Genomic DNA, 25,865 nt, shown 5'->3' on the forward strand with positions numbered 1-25,865 from the left:
TAAGACCCTTGACACAGATTGCTATCAATCACCTGCTTTTCCTCCAAACCTTTTCCAGCATAGTAATATTCAAGGCAGCAGCTATCAGCCGGTCAACATTCATGTTTCCCATTTTTTGCCTCACCATTGATTTGGAAAATTACTTATAAACCAAAATCATGAATGGTTAGAACGGGGAGAAAACTACAGGGTCATTCAGGGAGGTGCTGGAACTAGCTCTCAGATCTCTTGAGTGAAGTCTAGTGTTTTTCTGTTTCATAGATGAACTAGACCAGATGAACTGTTCCTTGTTAGTACAATGTATATTATATGAGCTTTCAGTGATTTTTTTTTAAAGCTAAGTTTTGTTACAAAAATAATGCAGGCTCATGAAAAAAAAATATCAAAAATTACAAAACGTACAATATGGAAGTAAATATCTCAGCCCTTTGCTCCATTATCCCTGTTATCTACATGCTGCCTTCCAAAATTCCAACTTTTACTTTCCAGAGGAAGCTGCTTTAAAGTTCATATACACGTATGGAAATGTTCTTTACATAGACTGTATCTCTCTGTGTCTGTGTCAGTCGTTGCCTCTCTTCATGTGGATAAAATCATGCTATGTAAATTTTCCTTCAAATTACTTTTTTTAACCTAAAAGTGTATTTTGCAGACTTTCCTTAGCCCATATATACCTACTTTTTTTTCTTTAGCTGAATGGTATGCAATTATATGGATATATCCTCCTTTCAATGGCAATTTGAGGTATTTCCAATTGCCGTTTTTACAAATAATGTTGCAGGGAACATCCGTGCTAGTATATCTTTGGGTATTTGTAGGTAAGCGTAACTGTCAGATACAATATAGAGCTTGAAATTATTGAGCCAAAAGTTATGTGCATTTTACATTTTGATAGCTATTATCAAATAGTTCTGTTATAAACCATTTTCCTCTAAATCATTGGTATAGAAAATGCTTATTTTCCCCCAACATCTTCAATAGCTGGCATTAAAAAAATTTCTAATTATGGCCATCTGGAAGGTAGAAATCTTAAAAATGTGTTAATTTATGTATGCTCCATTCTGAGTGAGGTAAGTACAGAGTTTGTCCACTGTTTATTTACAGTGCACTTATTGACATGCACTGCCTGCTCATTTCCATGCTCAAACTTATTGATCTTTACTTTTGAGAAAAAAATAATGTTGGAAAGCTCTGATTTCGATACAATTCTCTCCTTATTCATCTTTTCTAAAATTTCAAAATTACCTTTGATGCATTTCTCCATTTTCAGGATTTTAATATTTTTCCTCTACATTGGTCCACCCCGTCTGCCCCCTCACCCAAAAGGGGAAAATAATAACCTTCTCCTTCCTTTTATCTTCTTCAATTGAGAATGGTCCAGCATTGATCACATTAAAGCAGTTGTTTAAACTAAATCCCTTTATCAAGGGATGCAGTTAGTATGTAACCATAGAGATCATATTTTGAAGTCAAATAGAGGTGGTGGTTTTGACTATCATCTAGTAGCTATACAACCTTAGCCAAATTAGGAAATACCTCCTACCCCAAAGAAGGGGATGAGGCTTATATGTTAAATAAAAAGGGGTGGGACTTATATGTTAAAATAAAGGGCAAACACAGCTCACATACACACACACAAAAAAAAAACCTTCAAAAATGGTATCTATTGTTATTACTGTTAAGAAATTTGGAGAATATGTTTTGGGTAATTTACTTAGTTCAAAATAAGAAACAATATATCTAGAGTGTTAATTCATGTTTAAGTGTTTGGTTGCAGTTAGGGTGAGGAGGACTACCAGTACTGTCAAAAGTCTCTGATGCTCTGGGTTCAGAGATAATTTTTGTTATAATGTTGCTTAGTATATTGTACTCCATTGTCTTGTTGCCACCTAGTGTGGGTTCTTCCTATTCATCTTGTGTCTCAGTGGTACCCACTGTAGGTCAAGTCATGTGTTTAGGGATAGGGATATATATAACGGGCCAAAGTGACCAAACTTGGCTGATTTGTTTAGAATGAATCGTACTGAAAATTTTACCTCCTGTTTACCTGAGGGCTATTCAGGAACACATTTCTACTGTGAAGACTTTTTCACTTAATTTTTGAATGGGGAATTTATTCACATGATTGAGGTAGTTTATTTCACCCTCATCCACTATCTTTTGAGTTTTCTGCATCCTATTCCTACCCTTGTGGAGTTAGAAATATTTTAGAGAGGCAGACAAGAGATTGCAACAAAGTCTGACAGCACACTTAAGGTCTTCTCATTACTGGTGATTCTTGGTGGGGTTGTTGGGTTTTGGGAGGGAGGGCATTCCAGAATCCTGACTGAGAAGCTTCAGCCATGAAATTTTCATATATATCAGATTAAGACTTTAAAAGATTGACAAACAGTTAAAGGAATAAACTGCCATAGATGAAATAAAATGGTTCCTTGGTCTATTTATTGAAATCTCTATTGCAGTAATCACCCCTGTATGTGGCAGCCTCTAGAGGTTAGTTATATGAAAATGCTTCCTGAAGTAGTTTAAATTGGGTACTCTTGGCCTCTTCTTACCAAAATGCATGGGTGAAAACTAACATATGTGACACTTTCATCTGTGTACTTTAGCTAAGTAGAAATGAGCTATTTCCAGGTCGTAATAACATATTGTATAAAATGGTAATGTTATTACATTTATAATATATAAATGGAATTAATTGTATAATGTTATACCATATCATTGTGAAATGCATATTGTAATATGTTGTAATATATGCAAGCCCAGTATGAGTAAAACTCTTATTTGCATGCCTGCATTCTTATGAATATTATGGAAATGAGTAAGTTCGTTTCTTAGTAACAAGTTTCCATAGCTCACAATCACTTAAATATGTGTATCTAAAGTTTCTCATCAGTGCTTTAGAAGTTTTCCCCTAAACAAAGCAATCTGTCTTTTTATTTTTCATGAAATCGTTTTTCTATTTTAGCGTACATTCCTTTTTCATTTTTAAGTCTGTAATCTTCGTTATATAAACTGCGGGCTATCTGAGTGAGGTAATCTGCTCTCCCCTCTGCTGGAAGGGGGAATGTTTTCCTGTGCCACCATGTAATTTGCTTTGCAACAATTATTGCTATTTGTAACCAGATATAGTGATCACAGGACACATGTAGCTGAATTTAGAATCTGTTGAAAACAGGGAAGGCAGTATGACTGTTTCTAAATGTCATTGACTTAATGATTTTAATTCATTAAAAATTTTAAAGTTCAAATGCATCAATCCAAACCATTCATTTCTGAAATGTACTTCAGATAAATCCCTCCATGTTCTGATGTTGCAAATGGCTGTCAGTATATTATTTTATTTCCCCGAGTCCCTGCAGTTTCTTAGGCTCATTTCCAATGATATAGTTTATCAGATAACTTATCTTTAGTCCTATTTTTAAAACTACAGAAGCCAAATATAATGTATTCTAGGCAATTTAGGGAGTCATACCGACAGGTATATGGTACATATGGTGTCTTATAATCCTTTCCAGGCTTTCTATCAAGGAATCCTAGATGTGTATGTAACTGGTGTCTTTTACCAGTTGTACATGAAATTTACAAATGTTTCTTTGGCCTTCTTCTTTTTTTTCTTTTTGTCTTGTTCTTCCTTTAAATGCTCAAAGAATCAACTGTAAATCAGGTTAAACAGGAAGCATTATTTTTGTTTAAGCTTTATAGTTTTTGAGTTCATATATACTGATAATGTGTATACTTTGTATTGCTTAAAAATGTTATTAAATTTGTATACCAAATACATTTAGGTTATAAGATAGATGATAAAGGAAGAAAAGCAACATAGAACATATTTTATTCATTTTGGAATGTTATTTTTAAGTTTTCCTTAAGAAGGTCTAAAGCAGGATATTAGTGCCAGTTTTAGCAGATTAATGTTCCTGTGACAAATGACAGCAATCAATTGTCTGACTGTCTTATTCTATTTCCACTGGTAACTCAAGTTCACATTTGGGGAAGTCATATTGTATGAATTTATGATGGGGAAACAGGGAAAGGATAGAAACCTTTGCATCTGTCTTAAATTCTTTTTTTAGAAACAAGTGGGATAGAAATAAATATCATATCTCATCTTGAGTTGTTTTCATGACTTAATCATACTGCTGAGGGTGAAGGAAATTGCTCAGTGGGTCAATTCCTCCAGGTCACCAGCTTCCAAAAGAAAAAAGAAGTCTACAAATTCCCCTGATTTTGAGGCAATGGTTTCTAATTCCTAGTTCCTCCCTTGGTCCACAGTATGTTCATCTGGAAAACATTTAGTCATTTCTGAGGAGATTCCAAAAGGAGGGAGCCCCTGGTCCACTGTCTGCCTCTTATAAAAGGTCAAATACATGACTAAGGCATAACATTTCTGAGCCATATGAAAGAAATAACTGACTCAGTGGGACCCTGATCACTGAAAAAGAATAGTGTATGTCTTAAAAAGATGTATTCTCTCGTCAAGCCCAATGCTTGCATAATACTTAGTTTCTCAAAAGCTACACAAAATATTAAGATGTTTAAGTGAAATGAGACACTGATTTTGATTTTCTTAGGGTTATGCTAAATTTATTTGACACAATTTGGCTTTATATGATCATTGTGTATTAAGTGGAGTTAATGAAAATCAATACTAAGGTCTAAATAATATTTAGTTCTTAAATAAATACCTAAGCTAAGAATATTAAATGTCTTGCTTTTGAATTAGTAATTATTCAACAGAAGAATTTCTCTTTGTTGATTATACTTCAAGATTTAGAGTGACAAGATACCAAGATCTTTAAATGAAACCATTCATTTAAGCCTATTCTTACTAAATAAACTTTACCTTACCATAACATTTTATGGTAAGAGATTCTTAGCCAAAATTATTTTCCTGGGTAATATTTCAAACTCCTGTGAAAAATGAATAGAATCTTTAAAATGGAGGGTAATTAAGTCACAGTGTCATCTATGGTATTGCCAAAACTATTACACTTACAGTTCATATATTTTCTTTTCAACTTATGGCACTCACTGTTGGAGAACTGTCTCAAAATTTTCTCAACTTTGCATCTTCAATAATGCATTATATAAAGTCCACAGCTATGGTTGTCCTTTAACTCCCCATCTACAGAAATAATTATGTAGAAAAAAAAAATTTCTCATATGTGAAAGCCACTATTTTTTCAGTCCAAGTCTTTTTTTAAAAAAAAGATGAGGAAATGCAACAGAACATAGCACTTTGCTTCTGGCATTTTGTAATACACAAAGAAGAACCAATGGCATGCTAATGACAAATTTAATCCTTGCAGTGAAGATGAATGCATTACACTATAAATTGTTCATCGTCTACACCTCTGGTCTTAATTAGCCATCTCAAACCCTATGCTGTAGGTCAGATTGGGGTCATAAAGACCATAGGTGGCTTCCCTCAAACCAACATCGCAATTAAAAAGTAACTTAAAACATATGCTTTGTTATTACTCTGGATTTAGCATCATCTTTTTCAGATAACCTGTGGTATCAGATTATTAATCTTCTTTCAGCAGTAGATCAGAATCAAATTCCATGTGAATTATGTAAGGGAGGAAACTGAGTTGTAGTTTTACTAAATAGAACCTAAAGAATCATGGTGGATTTCTTTGAAACCTTAGACCAATTAAATATTAAATAGCTCTGAGTCAAGACACCGTTAGAGATTATGCTGTGCTGTTATAGATTGACATTTCAGAGGACAGGGACATTATTTATGTGTATCTCTAGCCCAGGACTTGACACAAAATGTTTATTGAGTAACAATATATATATTAAATGAATATCTTAAAAGACAATAATTCTATGAATTTAGTAATAATACTAGTTTATCACTCAAACCATTTAACTCACCCTATTAAGAGATGCTTTCTGAGTTGTTTTAATTTTGCCTTTCTCAAATGAGTAAAAAAAAGATCATTTGGAGAACATCTGTAAAATTATGACTGAAGACAATGATTTTATAGTTCATCACACTTCACATTAGATTATGTGTGATATATTCCTTTTAGAATTTTACGGAAAGGTTTGATTGTTCTAATGGATTTAAGGATATGAAAATTGTATGGCTTGTTGTTCCTTCCTTTTCTTAGGTTTCCTGCGCAGCTGGAGCTAAATTTAATGCCTACTTGTATTCCCTATTGAGTGCTTTCATACTTGTTATGTCCTTTTTTGATATTTTTCCCTTTTTACTTTCATAGCTTAAGTCTTCTTAGAAATAAGTGTGATACATGTTAGTGATGCCAGTGTTTTATCTTCAGTCCTTATCTTCACTTGTTCATTGAGCTTTGAACATTCTTGACGACTCTTTGAAGCTCTGCTTCCTTGCCTTTCATGGTATTCTTTCAGTGAGTAAATATTGAGTGCTAAGTGTCAGGCATTGTTGGGGCCTTTTTCTTGACCCAGTCACTCTCCCACTGCTGTTCTGTAAGTGCACAGTCCCCCCCAGGTTGTATCACTTGTTCTGTGGTTCTCTCAATTGGTGCGCTGTTCTTTGATTTAGAAACGATACCTTACTTGGAACTCCTGGGGCAGATTAACTCAATTTTTGGATTTTAGGTAAAGTCATAGGATGCATCTGCCATATGTTATGTAACACCCTCTCACCCCGAAGGCAGCACCCTCTAACCAAACATATTAATATTTCTGCAGCGAAGCATATGAGTATTTACAGTAAGTGGAATAAAGACTACGAGGAACCTGACTAATTTTCTTAATGGGTTTTATTGCCAAATGAGTTTTGTCCCAAAACAAGGGAAAAGATTTGGGGTTTCAAACCATGTTGGATTTTGAAATTTCAGGTAAGAGGTGGGAAGATCCCTTAAACTCAACTTTAAATATTTTAGACTGTCTCGCAAATCTCTGATCCTACATTTCCAAGTAATCTTCTGGACATCGTCACTAAAAGATCCTATCGGTCTCTTAATTTGTGTTAAACTTTTTGCCTGCTTGCCAACGGACCTCATCTGTGTTTCTTACTCTGTTTAATTCCTAGCATAATCACTGAGTCCTGCGGAATCCATTATAATATATTCTGAACTTCTTGTCTCTTGTCCTTTGTCACCTCACCTATTATGATTTCAGTCTTCATTGGCTGTCTCCTTGGCCTTGTTGACTCTCAGACCAGGCTGGATGGACTAATTTATTAATACACTATGTTAGGCATTAAAAAATACCAGTAAAACAGTTTTGTTTTGTTTTGTTTTGGTTTTTTTTCATCTATAAACACCTCTCCTTAGTGGGGAAGCCTAGAGCACTGGTTCAATAAATGAGGGAACACTTGGCACAATGGATATTTTGCAACCATTATTTTTAAAAAGGTTGAGATAGCTCTGTATGTCAATTGCCAAGACGTATTATAGGAGAAATGCATGTTGCAGAACAGTATATTGAGGCCCTATACAGACAGTTACATAGTCAAAATTCTGGAAAGCTATCAGTCCATAGCACTGTCTCTGGAGAGACACTAGGAACTTGACTTTCTGATTTTTGAAATGTTTAAATATATGTGCAGAAGTCCCTTCTTTATCCATGGCTTCACTTTTCTATAGTTTCAGTTACCTGCGGTCCAGAAGCAGATGACCCTCCTTCTGATATATCCTCAGGTCAATAGTAGCTCAAGGCTATGTCACAGTGTCTATGTTATTCACTTGATTTCGTCTCACCACATAAGCGTTTTATCATCTCACATCATCACAAGAAGGGTGAGTACAGTATAGTAGATATTTTGAGCGAGATGACATTCACATAACTTGTATTACAGTATATTCTAATTGTTCTAATTTATCATTAGCTATTATTAATCTCTTAATGTGCCTACTTTAGAAATTAAACTTTATCATAGGTATGTATGTATGTGTGTATAAGAAGGAACAGTAGAGTTAGGGATGATACTATCTGACACATCCACTGGAGGTCTTGGAAACATATTTCCCATGGATAAGATTGGGGAACTACTGTATGTGTACATGTATTTAATACATGTATTTACATTATATAAAATATATTAACAATTAAGCATCATATAAATTATATATTAAATATATTTTTATAATAGATAAGCATAATAAATTTATCTGAAAATTAAAAAGGTTATCCGCAAGTTAAGTGTGATAAGAGGTATAAAGAAAGAAATATAACATGAGTAACTAACTCTGCTTGTCTGTTAGGGAAGCGTAGAGAATGTTTTCCTTTCTAGACATTGCATTCAGAGTAGAGACCAAGTTCAGTGGCACCAGGTCTTAAAGGGTCTAATGTGTTCCAGGAACAGCATATCAGTGCTGGATGGACAGTAGTTTCAAGGGAGAGTAGGTTTCAGAACTCAGGTGAGTCGTGGTCAGATTGTGAAGGGCAGCTGTTAATTGGAAATGTGGACCTCGGGCCGTCAGTGGAGAGCCTCTGGAGACTGTTCATCTTTTTTTAAATATACGGTTTATTGTGGAGTAATTTTAGATTTACAGAGAAGTTGTGAGAGAGAGTTCTTGTCTAACACCTCACCCAGAGTCCTTCCCCCTTAGTGCTACCTTACATTACCATTGTACCTATGTCAAAACTAAGAAACCAACTGTGGTATATATTATATTAACTAAACTCCAGACTTTATTCAGATTTCACTGGTTTTTCCTTTGATGTCTTTTTCTGTTCCAGGAACCAATCCAGGCTTAGTCTTCTCTGCTGAGTTTCTCTTTTCTTGTTTATCATGACCTTGACAGTTTTGAAGGCTACTGATCAGTTTATAGAATGTTCTTCAATTTGGGTCTGATATTTTCTGAGGAATAGACTGGTGTTAAGGGTTTTTGAAAAAAATGCCAGAGTTGTGAAGTGCCTTTTTAATCACATTATAGAGGGCATGTGATTTCTGCCATGTCATTACTGGTGATGTCAATCTTGATCACTTCGCTAAGGTAACATTGGCCATATTTCTCCACTGTAAACTTCCCAGGAGGTTTTCCCTTTTCTAAACTTATCTGGTTTGTGAACTTTATAGTGATGATTATGACTGTGTTTAATGCAATTGGATTGGTTGGGAGACACAAAGAGCCAGGAAACTGGAAGGCCAGGTACACTTAGGGCTGTTGCAATAGTTCAAGTGAGAAATGACAATTGTCTGAACTTACAGGGGCAGTGGCAGTGAAAAGGACTGGAGATAAGTTCTGGGCAATGGAGTGGCTTACGGTAGTTTTAAAGATAACAGAGCAAATCAAAACCACAATAAGATACCACTTCACATCCATTAGGATGGCTATAATAAAAAAGTCAGATTATAGTAACTGTTGGGGAGGATGTGGGGAAATTAGAATTCTTAAACACTGCTGCTAGGAATATAAAATGCTACAGCTGCTTTGCAGAAATTTGGCAGTTCCTCAGAAATTTAAGTATATTTACCACTTGATGCAGTAATTCCACTTATAGGTATATACCCAAAAGAAATAAAAAATATGTATACACAGAAACTTATCCATGAATGCTCATGATAGCATTATTCATTATATTCAAATGGTAGAAACCACCCAAATTTCCAAATGATGAATGGATAAAAGGGGTATATCCATACAATAGTTTTGGTATATATTTTATTTGGTTCTGGTTCTCTGGAGAACCCAGATATAGGTACTCACAAATATAAAAGATGTAGGATTCTGATTGCCTTTAATAAATGAAAATCATTACACAGTTGGCCCAGAGTTTTACTTGGCAGTTTGAAGCCTGACCTTATAGCTATGAAATTCCAAGTTTGTGAATGAATACATGACTAAAAGAGTAAGAATGAAATGATCAACAGCATGTACCATTTCAGCTTTTATTAATAAAACAGAAAACTAAACTCAAGGCAACTGCATTTGACCTGACCACACATAACCAGAGAAGTGAGTCTTTACGAGGACTTAAAGGAGAACTGTCAATATACAGATAGGTTCCGTCAAAAGTCAGATATTGCAATATCTAAATACAGTTAGGTAAGTGAAATTAAAAAGAGAACAAATTAACTATTAAAAATCACAGAAATCTCATCCTCAGATATCAGGGGCTTCTTTTAACAGTCGTCAGTGTGTTCATCAAGATCAATCATACTCCACAACTCCCAAAGGAAAAAACTGAGGGAATTCCTGGGTAATTTTCACAGCTTCATTGTAAAGTCCAAGATCTAAAACAAAACGAAACAAAACCAAACAAAAACATTTTAGCAAACACAATCTACAATGGAAAGATGTAACATCATTTATTATCTAAAAGATTTCTACTCATTTCTCTTTTCTTTCCCTTTTAGAGGTCAACTTATTTTCACAATCTGTCTTCTTAAACAGATACAGATCGTCATATTTATTTACCTATGGCTCTAAAAAATAAGACACAGGGTATAGGCGACTATTCATCTTGATATCCAATGTACAGGCACAGTTCTTGCCTGGTTGTGTTTAAGGCATTATGCATTATTTAATGCTTTCAATCCATATGTTAAAACAAAAAGCCTGATGACGTTATTTTTGTTTGCCATGTTCTTTAAGTTTCTCTTCCCATAAATATTAATCTTTACTGAGTTTACTTAAGTATTGCTTAGTGGGGTTCCTGGGTGGCTCAGTCAGTTAAGCATCCAATTCTTGATTTTGGCTCAGGTCATAATCTCACGGTTCGTGGGTTCAAGCCCTGAATTGGGCTCTACACTGTCCTGCTTGGTATTCTCTCTCACCCTCTCTTTCTCTGCCCCTTCCTCACTCACTTGCATGTGCGTGTGTGCACTCTCAAAATAAATAAACTTAAAAAAAAAAAAAGTGTGCCAAAATGTTCTCCTATTTTCCTTTGGGATGAGAAAATTCTATAGAAATTGAAAGATGGCAGGATTGAGACTGAAGACCAAGACATCTCCAATTAAGAATAAAATTGTTTTCCTCCTAATTACATGAAATATCTAAATACTAGAATGCTTTATTTACCAAAAGGATGGTTATCTTCTTTAAACTGGACATAAGATGCACACAGAATGGTTGCTTTGGCTGTTACTCTTCCAACTACTTCCACAATTCCAGAGATTTCTTCATCAAGCTGACACAAAAGAACAAATTGTCAACTTGGGGTGTCAAGGTGATAACTTGGAAATAGTGCTACAGTTTACTCATCTTTCATTCTATGTAACATAATCATTTTAAAATTTACCAACATAAAAACTGAATTGTAATTTGTTAAAAATGTTTGAGTACTTAATGTCAGCATGTCATAATTCAATTACCTGTAGCAGTAGCTTCTGGTCCAAAGATCCAGTTAAATGTTCAAGTTGAAGACAAAATCACTTAAAGATACTGAGAATGTCCCGCTTTCTACAAGGAGTACTTGTTTAAAAGGACACATTGAAAGGAATTTTCTAGTTTCTATATCTTGTGCAGTGTGTCCTGTACACATTAACTAAACAGCACATGTATTTGTCTTCATAAAAAAACAAGAAAATTGAGTACAATAAACAAAACATAAAAACAGGGGTGCCTGGGTGGCACAGTGAGTAAAGCGACCACCTTCAGCTCAGGTCATGATATTGCGGTTCATGAGTTCTAGCCCCGCATCAGGCTCTGTGCTGACAGCTCAGAGCCTGGAGCCTGCTTTGGATTCTGTGTCTCCCTCTCTCTCTGCCCCTTCCCCACTCATGCCTTGTCTCTCTCTCTCTCCCCAAAATAAGTAAACATTTAAAAATTTTTTTTAAATGTAAGAACAGTAAGTGATAACTAAAAGTACATGTAAACAAAAATAGAAAATAGAATTTAAAAAATGTAAAACTCTTGAGAAAGGAAAAAATGACTTAAGAGATTTTTTTAATGTGATTTTATGGTCTTTGATAGGAATGGGAATTGTCACCTAGTTAAGGTGATACTTTAAAAATTAGAAAATCATGGAGCCCAAAGAATCATTGGTTAGAAACGTAAAGGTATCTATAATGTAAGAAGAGGACAAAAGTTTAACTTTAGAGCAGGGAGGTTTTATAAACTCATCAAGCTATTTTGTTTCAGATAAACAATACTTTTTAGTACAAATATACCCTGTATTTTTATCTGCTAAATCTGGTAACCCTGCACTAACAACAAATTAAATAGGGTCCATGCTTTATACATCCACTGCAAGACTCAGAAACATCAGCAAGATGAAGAATTAACTATAAGATACATAGAATTAATACTTAAACATACAGGCTCCATCAACTCAATGGTTCCATTTTTTCCTTCTCCATCTGAAAGAATAAACATTTTTCCAGTGGGATGAATCTAAAAAAGAAACACGAAATTAAAAAAAACAACAACAACCACATAAACAAAACCATTAAAATCTCATTAAAAATGTTAAAAGTTTGATAAAAGATCAGCAGATTGACCCAAACACTCTTGGAACGGTTTATTTGGTTCAAATTATAATCTTGTGTTACTGTATCTGGTGAAAGGACACATAAATTTGAATTTCAGATAATACTTTTTAGTACAAATATACCCTGTATTTTTATTTGCTAAATCTGGTAACCCTGCACTAACAACAAATTAAATAGGGTGCATACTGTCTAAAAGTGAGATCTACTAGCACCCATGATTTAAATAGTATGTATCCCACCGGAGGGTCTATTTTAAAAATTAAGCATGATGCCTGCGCCTGGCTGGCTCGGTCCGTAGAGAGTGGCCACTCTTGATCTCAGGGTTGTGAGTTCCAGACCTACCTTGGGTGTATAGATTACTTAAAATCTTAAACCAAAAAATTAAGCATGATTAAGTAAAGCGAGAACTGTTTGTTAGAAGTATTAGAACTACTGTTAGATGTAAAGAGTGAAGTCAGATCTGGTTTGAATGCCAGCTTTGCTACTTGCTGTGGCAGTGAGCGTTTTAACCATACATCACTCCTACCCAGTTTCCCTACCTGTGAAGTCGGAACACCACCTATTTCACGGAGAGGATGTGGGGCTGAAATGAACTACTAAGCCCTTCTAGCAGTTTTCTTTTCCTCAGCTTTCTCGGTTCACTGATTGGGAAGCTTTGGGTCTGCTTTTCATCAGTAGGATGAAAGCTCTGTATGTACTCTTAACACTGGAGTAAGAAAACATACTGATACAGGATCTGGAAGGGACATAGATGTGCTGTAAAACATTGGAAGAATGTTTTATGGCGACGTGACCTAAATGAGAAAACGAGGATTGAGAAGAGACGAAATTGCATGAGAAGGAAACTAGAAAAATAGAGAAGTCAAGACTAGCTAAATTAAGACGTCAGAAGGTAGATGTGTGAGTCAGGTCTATAATTTTCTTTATGTAAATACAAAAAGAACCAGAGTGGAGGAAGCTAGAATTAGAACGGAGCGCATACTAAAAGGTCGCGATCCCGCGCCATGAATGTGGCGCCAAAATGGGGCTGCAGTAGCTAAAAGCGTGCCAACAGTCGCCTTGTGCAAAATGAAGCAATCGGGAGCGCAGTAATGTTCTAAGGCCTGTCTTCCTTCACCCTCCCTCACCACCCAGAGGCTGCCACCCGGGCGGTCACGGGGTCCTTCCTCTCGGCTACCAAGCGGGGAGCCGAGGGCGGCGAGCGCGCGCACCTTTTCCAGCCTCCCTACGAAGCAGACCGGCTGGTCGATGAACCGAGCCAGCATGCTGGCGTTGATGCGCGACCTGGGCAACTCCATGACGTCCACCATGATTGCGGTGCGAGACCTACGGCCGGCGGGAAACAGACGACAGAAATTGTGAGCCCCGCGGCGTCTATGGGACGCCGGCACCAATCAGCGGAGACCAACACTCTCACTCCACCAATCAAACGTGCAGAAATCTCGATCAAACTCGAGCTGTACAGTAGAGGGACCCAGCACGGAAGGCTGCTTCCGGAAATGGGGATCGGCTGCTTAGTGACGCGCAGCGTCCCGGAAGTTGCCCGGGTCCTCCGCAGAGTGGGCAGTGGAGGCGGGGCTTGGGTGGGGAGGGGCTTGAGGCTCCCTACCGCGATCTCGGGCCTCCCTGCCGGATTTGACCCCGGAAGCAGGGTGTTGGGCTCCGGTGCGGTAGCGACGGGGGACTGCGGCGCTAGCCTCAGGTACCTCTTCTCGCGGGAGGCGCCGCAACCTTAGTGTTTCTCTTTCTCCCCTATCGACGGATGCAGATGAGAGAGGCGGGACTCGGTGCTTGCCCTGCCGCGGCGTTCTTGGTGCTGCGCACAGACAGTTCGCGTTTCCCCGCCTCCCCTCTTCCCGGTTCTGCGTGGGAAGCGCGGGATTCTTTGCTGAAATGGGGGGATCGGGTGTTTTTGACACCTGCCCTCCTGGAGACGGGAAGTGGGGTCTCCAGTGATCTTACATTGTTTTTGTCTGGCTCTTGCTGCTAGGTGCTGACGGTCGGTGATTTAACCGCTTAAGCTGCGTCACTTACCATTCGGTTTCCCACCTGTTAGAAGAAGGGCTGACCTGATACTCGACTCTTTCTAGCCCTTGCAACCTGGCCACACTAAGGAAGTGCGAGTTTTCTCGCCTCCTGCGTGTTAGCAACAAATTGATGCTTTTCAGAATGGGTGGGGGTAAGGATCACGGAGCTAGGAGAGGAGACGAATTTAAATGTTAGATCCTGAGCAGGTGCGCTTCTCCCTGAGACATAGTTTACTTATCACGAAGTGAAAGGGTTAGATAATATGAATGTTTTGCAAGATCCCAGCTAAGTTTTGTCCATGTGATTCACGGACTCAACTCCCCGGCAATCTTCCCCCCCCACATTGCCCTCTACGCACCAGGACGTTGGAGGCTTCGAAGATAAAATGTTTGTTTCAACGAGATTCGGGGGTGGGGGGTTTCTTAAAACTTTAGCTGGTTCATGTGAATGTTGATTTCAGAGCTTTATCTCCTGGGATTGGTACTGCCTTGCCAGGGATATTCTAGAATGAGCGCTCATAAAAATACCTGCCAACGCTACTGCGGAAATGGGGGGGGGGGGACAACAACTTTTTTCATTGGAGTATTATCACTTTTTGGAAACTGAGTCCATGAATTTGCTTGAAGATCCTGAGTTGTCACCATTCAAATTCAGGCACTAGACGGAGACTCCTAATTTAGTCTCCTAGTTGCCTTAAGCAAAGAAGATTCTTTTTGAGATTTCATGTGGCAGTTTAAGATAGATGTGCCATAATTAGATGATACCCTCCCTCAGTGTTTATTTAGCTGAATATATTTGTCTTTTAATTTAGCTGTCACGAAAACAAATTTAAAGGATTTCTTTAGCCAGATGCAGGGTGCATGTGAGTTAGTGTATACAAGAATGGTGGTTGTACTGGCTCAAGTGCATAAAGTTTATATTTTTGTGCAAAACCTTGACTTATTTTGCACACTGTTGTTTTGGGAAACAAGTTGATGTGCGTTATAAAGGGTAAGGTAGGCATGAATATCTTTAATAGCAGTTTTTATTTAAAAAAAATTTTTTTTAACGTTTATTTATTTTTGAGACAGAGAGAGACAGAGCATGAACGGGGGAGGGTCAGAGAGAGGGAGACACAGAATCTGAAACAGGCTCCAGGCTCTGAGCTGTCAGCACAGAGGACGACGCGGGGCTCGAACTCACGGACCGCGAGATCATGACCTGAGCCCAAGTCGGCCGCTCAACCGACTGAGCCACCCAGGCACCCCTAATAGCAGTTTTTTAAAAAAGCAGCCCTTAATGTACCAGATGCTAATATCATTGTTTTATTATAATTAAAAGACCACTTTCACATACCAATGGCCTTTAAAAAAACAACAGAAAGATGAACAAGAAAATAATTTAAAACATATTTTTGGATATTTTTGGAGTCATTTAAATGTATTGTGTAATACATAATGCACAGAGAAGAGTATATATGGCTGTTATGCATAGTTTCCAGAGAAATTAAATGAACTCATTAAGCTGAAGAAATGGAATTTAGCCAATTAGTAGTTTGTGCTTCCTCAGTTATATTCCCCTCTAGAGGAGCCACAAATAAACACTATCTTGAAATTTGTGTTCAGCACTCTAAGCTTTTCTATATAGTTTATCACACATGTTGGCATTCTTACATGGTATGTTTGATTTTGCTGGTTTTGACCTTTCTATAAATGGAATCATAGGATATATATCCTTTGACTTGTTTATTTTGGTTGTTTTTGAGATTAATCCATGTTGACATATGTAGGTGAGTTCATTCTTTTCATTCAGCTGTTTTGCTGTGTTACTGACATTTTGATTGCATACAGGGCTGCTATGCATGCATATTTTTGTACCTATTAGTTGGTATACTTGTGCAGAGGTATATCAGTAGAACTTAGGATGTGTGTCTCCAACTTTACTAGTAAAACCAAATACAGTTGACCCTTGAGCAACACAGGTTTGAATTGCATAGGTCCACTTGTTTCCAATTTTTTTTTATAAATATAGTACAGTACTGTAAATGTATTTATTCAAGATTTTCTTAATAATACTTTCTTTTTTAGGGGAGCCTGAGTGGCTCAGTCGGTTAAGCATCCAACTTTGACTCAGGTCATTATCTCATGGTTGGTGAGTTCCAGCCCCTCATCAGTCTCTGTGCTGACAGCTTAGAGCCTGGAACCTGCTTTGAATTCTGTGTCTCCCTCTCTCTCTGCCCCTGCCTAGCTTAAGCTCTGTCTCTCTCTCTCAAAAATAAACAAACACTAAAAATTAAAAAAAAAAAAAAAAAAAAAAAACCTTTCTTTTTTGGGGGATGCCTGGCTGGCTTAGTTGGGTAAGCATCCGACTTCAGCTCAGGTCATGATCTCATGGTGAGTTTGTGAGTTCCAGCCCTTCATGGGTCTCTATGCTCACAGCTTGGAGCCTGGAGCCAGCCTCGGATTCTGTGTCTCCCTCTTCTCTCTGCCTGTCTCCTGCTTGCACTCTCTCTCTCTCAAAAATAAATAAACATTAAAAAAGTTTTTTTAATTAATATTTTCTTTTTTGTAGTATATTGGAAGAATACCGTATATAATACATATAACATATAAAATATGTTTTAATCAGTTGTTTATGGCTTCTGGTAAGGCTTCCTGTCAATAGTAGACTATTAGTAGTTAAGTTTTGGAGGGAGTCAAAAATTATATTCATTTTTCCACCACTATAGGGGTGGGTAGGGTGTGCACCCCATCCCCACATTGTTCAAAGGTCAACTATACTGAACTCCAACTAGTCATACCAATTTATTGTTTTATCAGAAGTATAGGAGAATTTCAGTTGATGCACATTTTTGGCAACTCTGAAAGTTTTTTACCCCTAATCTGATGGAGATAAAATAGTTTCTTGTGGTCATAATTTGCTCTCCCTGATTACTAATAAGATTGAACAGCTTTTCAAATATTTTTTGGACATTTGTGTGTGTCAGTGTTTTGTTCTTTTATGCTGATTTTTAATTTTTTTTAGTGCTTATTTTTGAGACAGAGAAAGAGTGCGCACGCATGCACACATGAGCAGGGGAGAGGCTGAGAGAGAGAGGAAGACACAGAACCCCAAGCAGGCTCCAGGCTCTGAGCTGTCAGTGCAGAGCCCAGTGAAGGGTTTGAGTTGAGCCTTGAGATCAGGACCTGAGCCCAAGTCGGATGCTTAATGGACTGAACCACCCAGGTGCCCCATTCTTACTAATTTTGGGGAGCTTTCTGTATTAGTGTGGATAGCAATACTGCGTTTCCAAGTTTTTGACTTATCAATTTTTTTCTTTCTTTCCTTTTTTCCCCCTTTCTTTTATTGGAAGGAACTCTTTTAATATATTTAAAATGTTTCCCCCTTTTGTTTAATATAGTTGAAAAAGTCAATTAAAAATTCTCATTTAAGAATCTTTTCTTAAAACAAGCTCTTAAAGATATTATATATTTAAAAACATAGTTTGTCTTTCATATTTAAAAATAATCCATCATTTAGAATTGAGTTATGTATGTTGTCAGATAGGTATCCAATTTCTTTTGTTTTTGTATTTTTTTTCAGTAGGCTCCATGCCCAGTGTGGAGACCAATCCAGGGCTTGAACTCACTACCCTGAGATCAAGAATGGGATGCTTTGGGGAGCCTGGGTGGCTTAGTAGGTCAAGCATCCCACTCTTGTTTTCAGCACAGATCATGATCTCACAGGTTCATGAGTTTGAGCCCTATGTTGGGCCGTGTACTGGCAGTGCAGAGCCTGCTTGGGATTCTCTCTGCCTCTCCCCTGCTCATTTGTGTGCTCTCTCTCTCTTTCTCTCTAAATAGATTAAAAAAAGGTGGGGGGGGGGATGTTTAACCGACTGAGCTACCCATTGTTGTGAGTTTTTTGTTTTCATTTCAGTCCCAGCATCATTTATTGACTACATCACCATCAACAACAAACCTTCAGCATCACCTAGGTTTTCCTATATGTATGGGTCTGTTCCTGAGCTTTGGTTCTGTTCTGTTGGTCTGTTTCTCCCTGTACCAGCGGTACCAGGCTCCTCAATACTCTGGCCCTATATTAATTTTTGATGTCTGGGGGGCAAGTTTTTCTATCTTGTGTTATTCAGGAATGTCTTCATAATTCTCGCCTCTTTGTGGCTGTCTACGAATTTAGCTTGTTGAGTTCCATGAAAGATCATATTGAGATTTGATCACGATTGCATTGACTCTTTGGATTGATTTCAGGAGAAGTAACATATAAGGACAACTTTTACTTTTTTTGACCTACTTTGGTCTTATTAACATCTTTCCAAAAAGTTTCATCATTTTCTATAGAAAAGTTTTGATTTTTAGATTAGATTTATTTCTAGCTACCTTGTTTTGGTTGCTATCATGAATGGTATATATATTTTTACTTTTAATTTTAATTTATTTTGAGAGCTAGAATCCAAAGCCTGTAGCTGGAGGTTCAGTTTTCCTATCTTTTGTTCATTTACATTGATTGTGGTTATTGATATTTTTGGATTCATTTTTATAGTCATTTTGTGCATCCTGTGTTCTGCTTTTTTGTTGTTTATTTTTTCCCCTCTCTTGCCTTCTTTTGAATTGACCTTTCAAGTTTTTTTCCTTAATTTCATTTTATTCGTTTGTATTACTTAGCAGTTTGTTTGTTTTATTTTAATTAGGCTCTATGCCCAGTACAGAGCCCAACATGGCTCTGATGAACCATGATGAACTCATGATGCTGAGATCAAGATCTGAGCTGAGATCAAGAGTCAGATGCTTAACTGACTGAGCCACCCAGACACCCCTCCTGTCTATTAGTTTAAATGTTATGTATCGTTTTTACAATTTTTGTGATCACCCTTTAACATGCATATTGAACTTAAAGTCTAAAGTTACTGTACTCTGTGTCACGACAAGAACCTGTATCTCTATTTACCTTTCTCCCTATTTTTATGCTGCTGTCTAGAGTTTTAGTTCTTTTTTTTTAAAAAATTTTTTAACGTTTATTTATTGTTGAGAGACAGAGAGAGCATGAGCATGGGAAGGGCAGAGAGAGGAGGAGACAGAGAATCTGAAGCAGGCTCCAGGCTCTGAGCTGTCAGCACAGAGCCCAATGCGGGGCTCGAACTCACAAACCACAAGATCATGACCTGAGCCAAAGTTGGACACTTAACTAACTGAGCTACCCAGGCGCCCCTAGTTCTATCTTGATTTCTTGTAACCCCACAAATTTAGCATTATTATTGCTTTATGCAGTTGGTACCGACTTAGAATTATTTACTTATCATATTTACATCTCATATTTACATATTTACATATTTACATGTCAACCTTTTCTTTGGTATCATTTCCCCTCTTTTTGAGGTTCTTTTAGTGAGAATCTTTGATAATAAACTCCATGGGTATATATTTTTCTGAATATGTTTATTTTATCCTTGTTCTCAAAGGATGGGTTTACCCCTCTTTCTGTGGTGTAGAATTCTAAATGGACAAGTTCCTGTCTTTCAAAACTACCTTGATACTACTTTGCTCTTATAATACTTACTTTTCTTTGAAACTGTGATTATGTTGTAAGTTTTCATGTCTCTATCTGCTTGATCCTCAGTTTGTCTTTGGTGTTCTGCAGTTTTACTGTATAATATATCCTGATGTGGATTTCTCTCATTTAGTTTGCTGGAAGATACATTGTGCTTCGTGAATCTGATAATTCTTGTTTTATTAGCATCGGGACATTTTCAACCATCATCCCTTTGAATAGTGCCTCTCTCTTATTATCTAACTCCTTCTAGAACTCTGATTAGAAATAAGACGTTCTCGTGTGCTCTTGACCTCTGTCTTATAATTCATTGGTTTTGATTCTTTGAATTCTGGATAATTTCTTTCATATCTTCCAGTTTACTAATTCTTTATGAAGTTGTGACTTATTTGCTGTATCTCATTTCAGTACTATTTTTTATTTGCTTGTTTCTGGAAACCTTGTTGTTTTTTTTTTGTTTGTTTGTTTGTTTGTTTTTTTGTTTTTTTTATCAACTCCTAGATCTTAGGAGTTGATATTCTCTTGTCATAGTTTCTGGTCTCCTTTATTTCTTCAAATATTACAGGATATAAAGTATATCTGTTTATAACCTAGTTTTGACACCCGCAGTCCTAATGGGTCTCATTCTGTAGAGTTTTTTGATTCTGTTGACTTACCCTTGCTGTGGCTTGTTTGTTCATTTGTATAGTCATTTTTGATCATGAATTCATATTTCTTGGAAGTTTTGGGTGATTTCTTTGATATTTAGTCTGAGGGTGTGTTTCTTCAGAGAAGATTCGTGTTTCCTACCTCCCAAGGTGTTTGAGCCCCAGACTTTGTCTTTGTCCCTATGGGGCACAGATCATTAAAACCCAGACTTTTAGCCATTAGAACTCAGCAGTGGCCATAGGGAAAACATTAGCTTCAGTACTTGCATATACTCCTGCGGATTTGTAGACCCATGTCCTTTCTGGTTTCTAATGGGGTTTCTTTATTCTTTTGTTAGCTTGGGCGTACATAAAACCTATTTATATTTAAGACATTACCATAAATACTCTTCATCCTTTCACACGATCAGTCAGTCAAAAACAAATTTAAGCTGTTTTACAATGGTCATTCAGTGGCTAGGATTTCAGAAGATATAAAAGTGGCAGAGAGTATAGTAATGAATTCTGGCTCCATTGTCCTTCTTGGTCAGACCCCTGTGATTGTGCACTGATGGGAATTTGAGTCAGACTTTGACATATGGTTGACAGAGCTGTTGCCAGGTTTTGTATTCTTTATGTGCATTTTGATGAAAACTTGGGAAGGAGGTAAAACAGCCAGCTTTTTACCTCCTTGGGAGTCTGAAGCAAGTCTTCAGACAGATAGCAATACCTCTTGACTAGACTGTTAGCGACTTGTTAGCTACTTGCTGTGCTAGTGCTGTTTTTACCCAGGTCTCAGCACCATGCTTAGTACCCACCTGCACAGAGGAGGTGGTAGAGAAGCAGGCCAGAAGGCAGCAAATAGACTGGGGACTCCCTTGAATTTGGAGAAAGGGCCTTGTCTGGTTTTGTTTCTCTAGGGCATAACACTGTGCCTGGCTGGTATGTTGGTTGAATGAATTAAAAAGTGAACAAGTGAACAAATGACTAGATTTTAGCAGTTTATTTAGTTAGTTTTTTAAGTGGGCTTCATGCCCATCACAGGGCTTGAACTCATGAACCTGAGATCAAGAGTCTCATGCTCTACCGACTGAGCCAGGCAAGTAACCCCATAGCAGTGTGCTTTTATTTGGAGAGCAGGTAGAGACTTTTGATGATACATTTAGGTTGTTTTGAAAGTCAAATGACCCCTTCCACTATGTGAGGGGACAGGGGGAGGACAGCTGTGTATGGACCAGGCAGCAAGTTCTCACCAGACAGTGAATCTGCTGACATCTTGATCTTGAACTTCCAAGCCTCCAGAATTATATAAATCTGTTGTTTATGAGTTAAAAAAAAGAAAAGAAAAGAAAAGAAAAAAGTCAAATAATGGAGACTTTTATAGGCAATTTTGGGAGTGAGTCCTTTTGGAAGCTGAATGTGATGGTTCCTGTTATGTGTTAAATGTATTTAAGTGAGCAGCTAGAGCAATTTGAAGACTTGCACTGAATGTTTTATTATTCCTATTTCTATTCATTCTAGGTTTCTCTGTGCTGTAGAGAGTTGTAAAGAGGTGTGACCGTACATCATTCTCCCTTAGGACTGCATTCTCCCATAGAACATTGTTTAAATATGCCCCAAGATATTTGTTTTATGTGAACAGATGCTTTTTGATAGAGTTGTCTGGAGTCTTTTTCAGGATTTTTTTTTATTTCAGAGTAGCAACATTGAATGCAGTGGGTAGAAGTTAGTATTGTATTCGTTGGAATCTGTGTTATTTAAAGCAAAACTTAAATGGTTTTGGGATGCCTGGCTAGTTCAGTTGGTAGAGCATGTGACTCTTAACCTTGATGCTATGAGTTTGAACCCCACGTCAGGGGTAGAGTTTATTTAAAACAATTTTATTTTACTTAATAGAAAAAACTTAAATGGCTTTTTGATGGCATTTAGGTAGAATTATGTTTGTAGCTTTTTTTTTTTTAAATTTTTTTTTTCAACATTTATTTATTTTTGGGACAGAGAGAGACAGAGCATGAACGGGGGAGGGGCAGAGAGAGAGGGAGACACAGAATCGGAAACAGGCTCCAGGCTCTGAGCCATCAGCCCAGAGCCCGATGCGGGGCTCGAACTCACGGACCGCGAGATCGTGACCTGGCTGAAGTCGGACGCTTAACCGACTGCGCCACGCAGGCGCCCCTTCTCTTTCTTTTTTTTTTTTTTTCTTTTTAAATTTTTTTTTTTTTTTTTTTTGTAGCTTTTCTAAAACATAAAAACATATCATTGTATCATTACTTTACAGTCAGGGTGACATTAAAATTTGACTCTAAATTACCTTCTTGGTGAATGAATGAGACCCAAATGATATAAATCATAAGGAAAATTTGGTTGCAAGCTCTTAAAAGGCAACAGCTTTATCTTCTAAATTTCTATATCTCTTCACACTATTTAGCATCTTTCTTTATTTTTTTTTATTTTAATTTGTTTTATTTTTTATCTTTTTTTTTTAACTTACATCCAAATTAGCATATAGTGCAACAATGATTTCGGGAGTAGATTCCTTAGTGCCCTTACCCATTTAGCCCATCCCCCCTCCCAGGAACCCTCCTGTAACCCTCAGTTTGTTCTCCATATTTATGAGTCTCTTCTGTTTTGTCCCCCTCCCTGTTTTTATATTATTTTTGTTTCCCTTCCCTTATGTTCATCTGTTTTGTCTCTTAAAGTCCTTATATGAGTGAATTCATATGATCTTTGTCTTTCTCTGACTAATTTCACTTAGCATAATACCCTTGAGTTCCTTCCACGTATTTGTAAATGGCAAGATTTCATTCTTTTTAATTGCCGAGTAATACTCCATTGTATGTATATACCACATCCATTCATCCATCGATGGACATTTGGGCTCTTTCCATACTTTAGCTATTGTTGATAGTGCTGCTATAAACATGGGGGTGCATGTGTCCCTTCGAAACAGCACACCTGTATCCCTTGGATAAATGCCTAGTAGTGCAATTGCTGGGTCGCAGGGTAGTTCTATTTTTGGATTTTTGAGGAACCTCCATACTGTTTTCCAGAGTGGCTGCACCAGCTTGCATTCCCATAGCATCTTTCTTTAGAAAAAAAAAAAATCTATGGTTTTCACATGTACTGCATTAAAAAGGGATTTTTTTTTTTTTTTTTAAGAAGGTAAAACCTCTTGAAATTAAGATATCTGCTGACTGGAGTGCAACACATATTAGGTGATCGCACCCATCCCTAGAGGAACAATTTACAGGTTACAACGAGGAATTATCCCAATGCTTAGAGTGAAGAGATGGAGAAACCCTGGTTTAATGTAATGGGAGATTTTACCTTCCTAAATTAGTAGAATCAGGGGAGACATTACTATGCTGTTCTGTTTTTTTATTTTGTTTTATAAATAAGGGGCAGTAAAGGAAGAAAACAGTCAATTCTTACCACTTATCAGGATACCAGTCTTGATCCCGAAAATAAAAGGACAGCTAATTAAAAGGAAAACAAACCAACGAAAATCCCCGAATCCAACAACAACAACAACAAAACTACACAAAGCTTCCCTGATGATTCTAACAGAGACTTTGGGGGTCATATTTATTTACAAAGTAATGGAGGAGAGTAAAATTGCATCAGGTCCATTTTACCCTTGGTGAAACCATCTGTATGCAATGATGGAAAAAGGATCTGAGAAGAAAGGTTCTATCCTAAAATTTTCTTGGGCCAACTGTGACTTTCCAAGATGATTTTTATCATACGCTTGAAAAACAGTTCTGCTAGAGAAAATTCCAGAAAATTAGTAATTCCGGATTATATAATGCTTCCATGATAGCAGGATCTTATTATTATGGCAACAGCTCTGAGTGGTATGTGTCTTCCATATTCGTGAGAAGCTGGCAGTTGAGATTATCAGCTGCAGCCTCTGTGGCAAATAAAGCCAGCCGTTAAAAGTCATCAAGTTGTGGTGATCAACTGGAAACACCCCCCGACCCAGATCCAGGAAAAAAACTACAAAATGAAGAAAAAAAGTGCCAGCCTGGGCCCTGTTGGAATCTGCACTGTGAAGTCCTCTGGAGCTCCTTTCCACTCTTCCAGAATCCTGCCTTGCCCGATGCTATATAATTATCAATTCGTAGCTTGAGATCTTCCAACTTTATAAGTATTTTAGGTATTCTGTTTTGGTTAAAAATCATACCTGTTTAATTTATCAATTTGCTAAAAGCAACGATAGAATCATGTTAGGGAAGTGAGTTTTATTAAATCCTATACCTTCAATTTTTAACAGCTATTAGATAACGCACATGATGTCACTTTCCGGTTAGGTAACAAGTGAAAAGGTTCAAAGTGTTATATTAGAGGGCAGGCAGTCTTCACAGTGAGGTCACCACCACCACTCTGTATTCATCTGGGTACGTCGTAAAAGCTGCGCTGGTGCGTGCTGAGGGCATCTGTGAGCTACTCCAGACCAGCAGAAATGGAATGAAAATACTACTACAAGAAGAAAAAAAGAACAACGTAAAATTTCTTACTGTTCTAAAAGAGCTTGTTCACCTATTTTTTAAATGGTTGATGGTGGATATTAAAATGCTCTGGTTTTTAGATTTCATTGGATGTTTATTTTTTAAAAGTGTTTATTCATTTTGTGCACTCAAGAGAACACTCAGGGGAGGGGCATAGAGAGAGACAGAGAGAGAGAATCCCAAGCAGGCTCTGTGCTGACAGGGCTCTATCCCACGAACCATGAGATCATGACCTGAGCAGAAATCAAGAGTCAGATGCTCAACTGACTGAGCCACCCAGGTGCCCCCTCCATTGGATAAATTATTTATTTATTTATTATTTTTATTTTTAGTATTTTTTAACATTTATTTATTTTTGAGAGAGAGAGAGAGAGAGAGAGAGACAGAGTGTGATCAGGGGAGGGGCAGAGAGAGAGAGGGAGACACAGAATCCGAAGCAGGTTCCAGGCTCTGAGCTGTCAGCACAGAACCTGATGCAGGGCTCAAACTTAGGAACCATGAGATCATGACCTGAGCCGAAGTCAGATGCTTAACCACTGAGCCACCCAGGAGCCCCTCCATTGGATAAGTTTAAAAGAATGTTACAACATTTTTTTTTCAACATGTGGATATTTATAATGTGCTAGAAACTACATCCTTTATAATTTTCAATGGAAAATTTTAGATATTACCTTAAAAAATGCAGGGATGCATAATTTTTCACAATTCTTTTAGGGGGTATGTGAGCACTAAAGTATGATTAGTGGCTTTGAGACTCTTTCGCCTGTAACCTGAACTAAGAAATACATTTCATATCATGACCTA

The 25,865-nt window shown here is 37.4% G+C and overlaps 2 protein-coding genes across 2 annotated transcripts in view; one reads left to right on the top strand and one right to left on the bottom strand.

The window, feature by feature from the left end:
* Positions 1 to 9,818: 9,818 nt before the first annotated feature.
* On the bottom strand, positions 9,819 to 13,873 carry RPA3 (replication protein A3). The gene is made up of 4 exons (XM_047843257.1): positions 13,588 to 13,873; positions 12,204 to 12,278; positions 10,965 to 11,073; positions 9,819 to 10,177 (listed from the first exon to the last, which is right to left on the bottom strand). The coding sequence occupies exons 1-4, from the start codon at positions 13,684 to 13,686 to the stop codon at positions 10,095 to 10,097; spliced, it is 366 nt and encodes a 121-aa protein (XP_047699213.1). The 5' UTR covers positions 13,687 to 13,873; the 3' UTR covers positions 9,819 to 10,094.
* A 77-nt stretch (positions 13,874 to 13,950) lies between these two features.
* Positions 13,951 to 25,865, top strand: part of UMAD1 (UBAP1-MVB12-associated (UMA) domain containing 1) — a 221,145-nt gene continuing 209,230 nt past the window's right edge. Inside the window, exon 1 of the mRNA XM_047843253.1 lies at positions 13,951 to 14,078. The gene's annotated coding sequence lies outside the window, so the exon portion shown is untranslated. The remainder of the gene's footprint in view (positions 14,079 to 25,865) is intronic.

Source organism: Prionailurus viverrinus, chromosome A2, assembly GCF_022837055.1.
Source record: "Prionailurus viverrinus isolate Anna chromosome A2, UM_Priviv_1.0, whole genome shotgun sequence".
In the NCBI taxonomy this organism is placed as follows: Eukaryota; Metazoa; Chordata; class Mammalia; order Carnivora; family Felidae; genus Prionailurus; species Prionailurus viverrinus.

What these genes read in the sequence shown, in the direction of transcription:
- RPA3 (XM_047843257.1), bottom strand. Translation starts at nt 13,686, where the DNA reads ATGGTGGACGTCATGGAGTTGCCCAGGTCGCGCATCAACGCCAGCATG. An exon ending in CCATTGAGTTGATGGAGCCT is followed by an intron (nt 11,074 to 12,203) that starts GTATGTTTAAGT and finishes CTTTTGTGTCAG; the next exon opens with CTTGATGAAGAAATCTCTGG. An exon ending in AGAAGATAACCATCCTTTTG is followed by an intron (nt 10,178 to 10,964) that starts GTAAATAAAGCA and finishes GTTTTGTTTTAG; the next exon opens with ATCTTGGACTTTACAATGAA.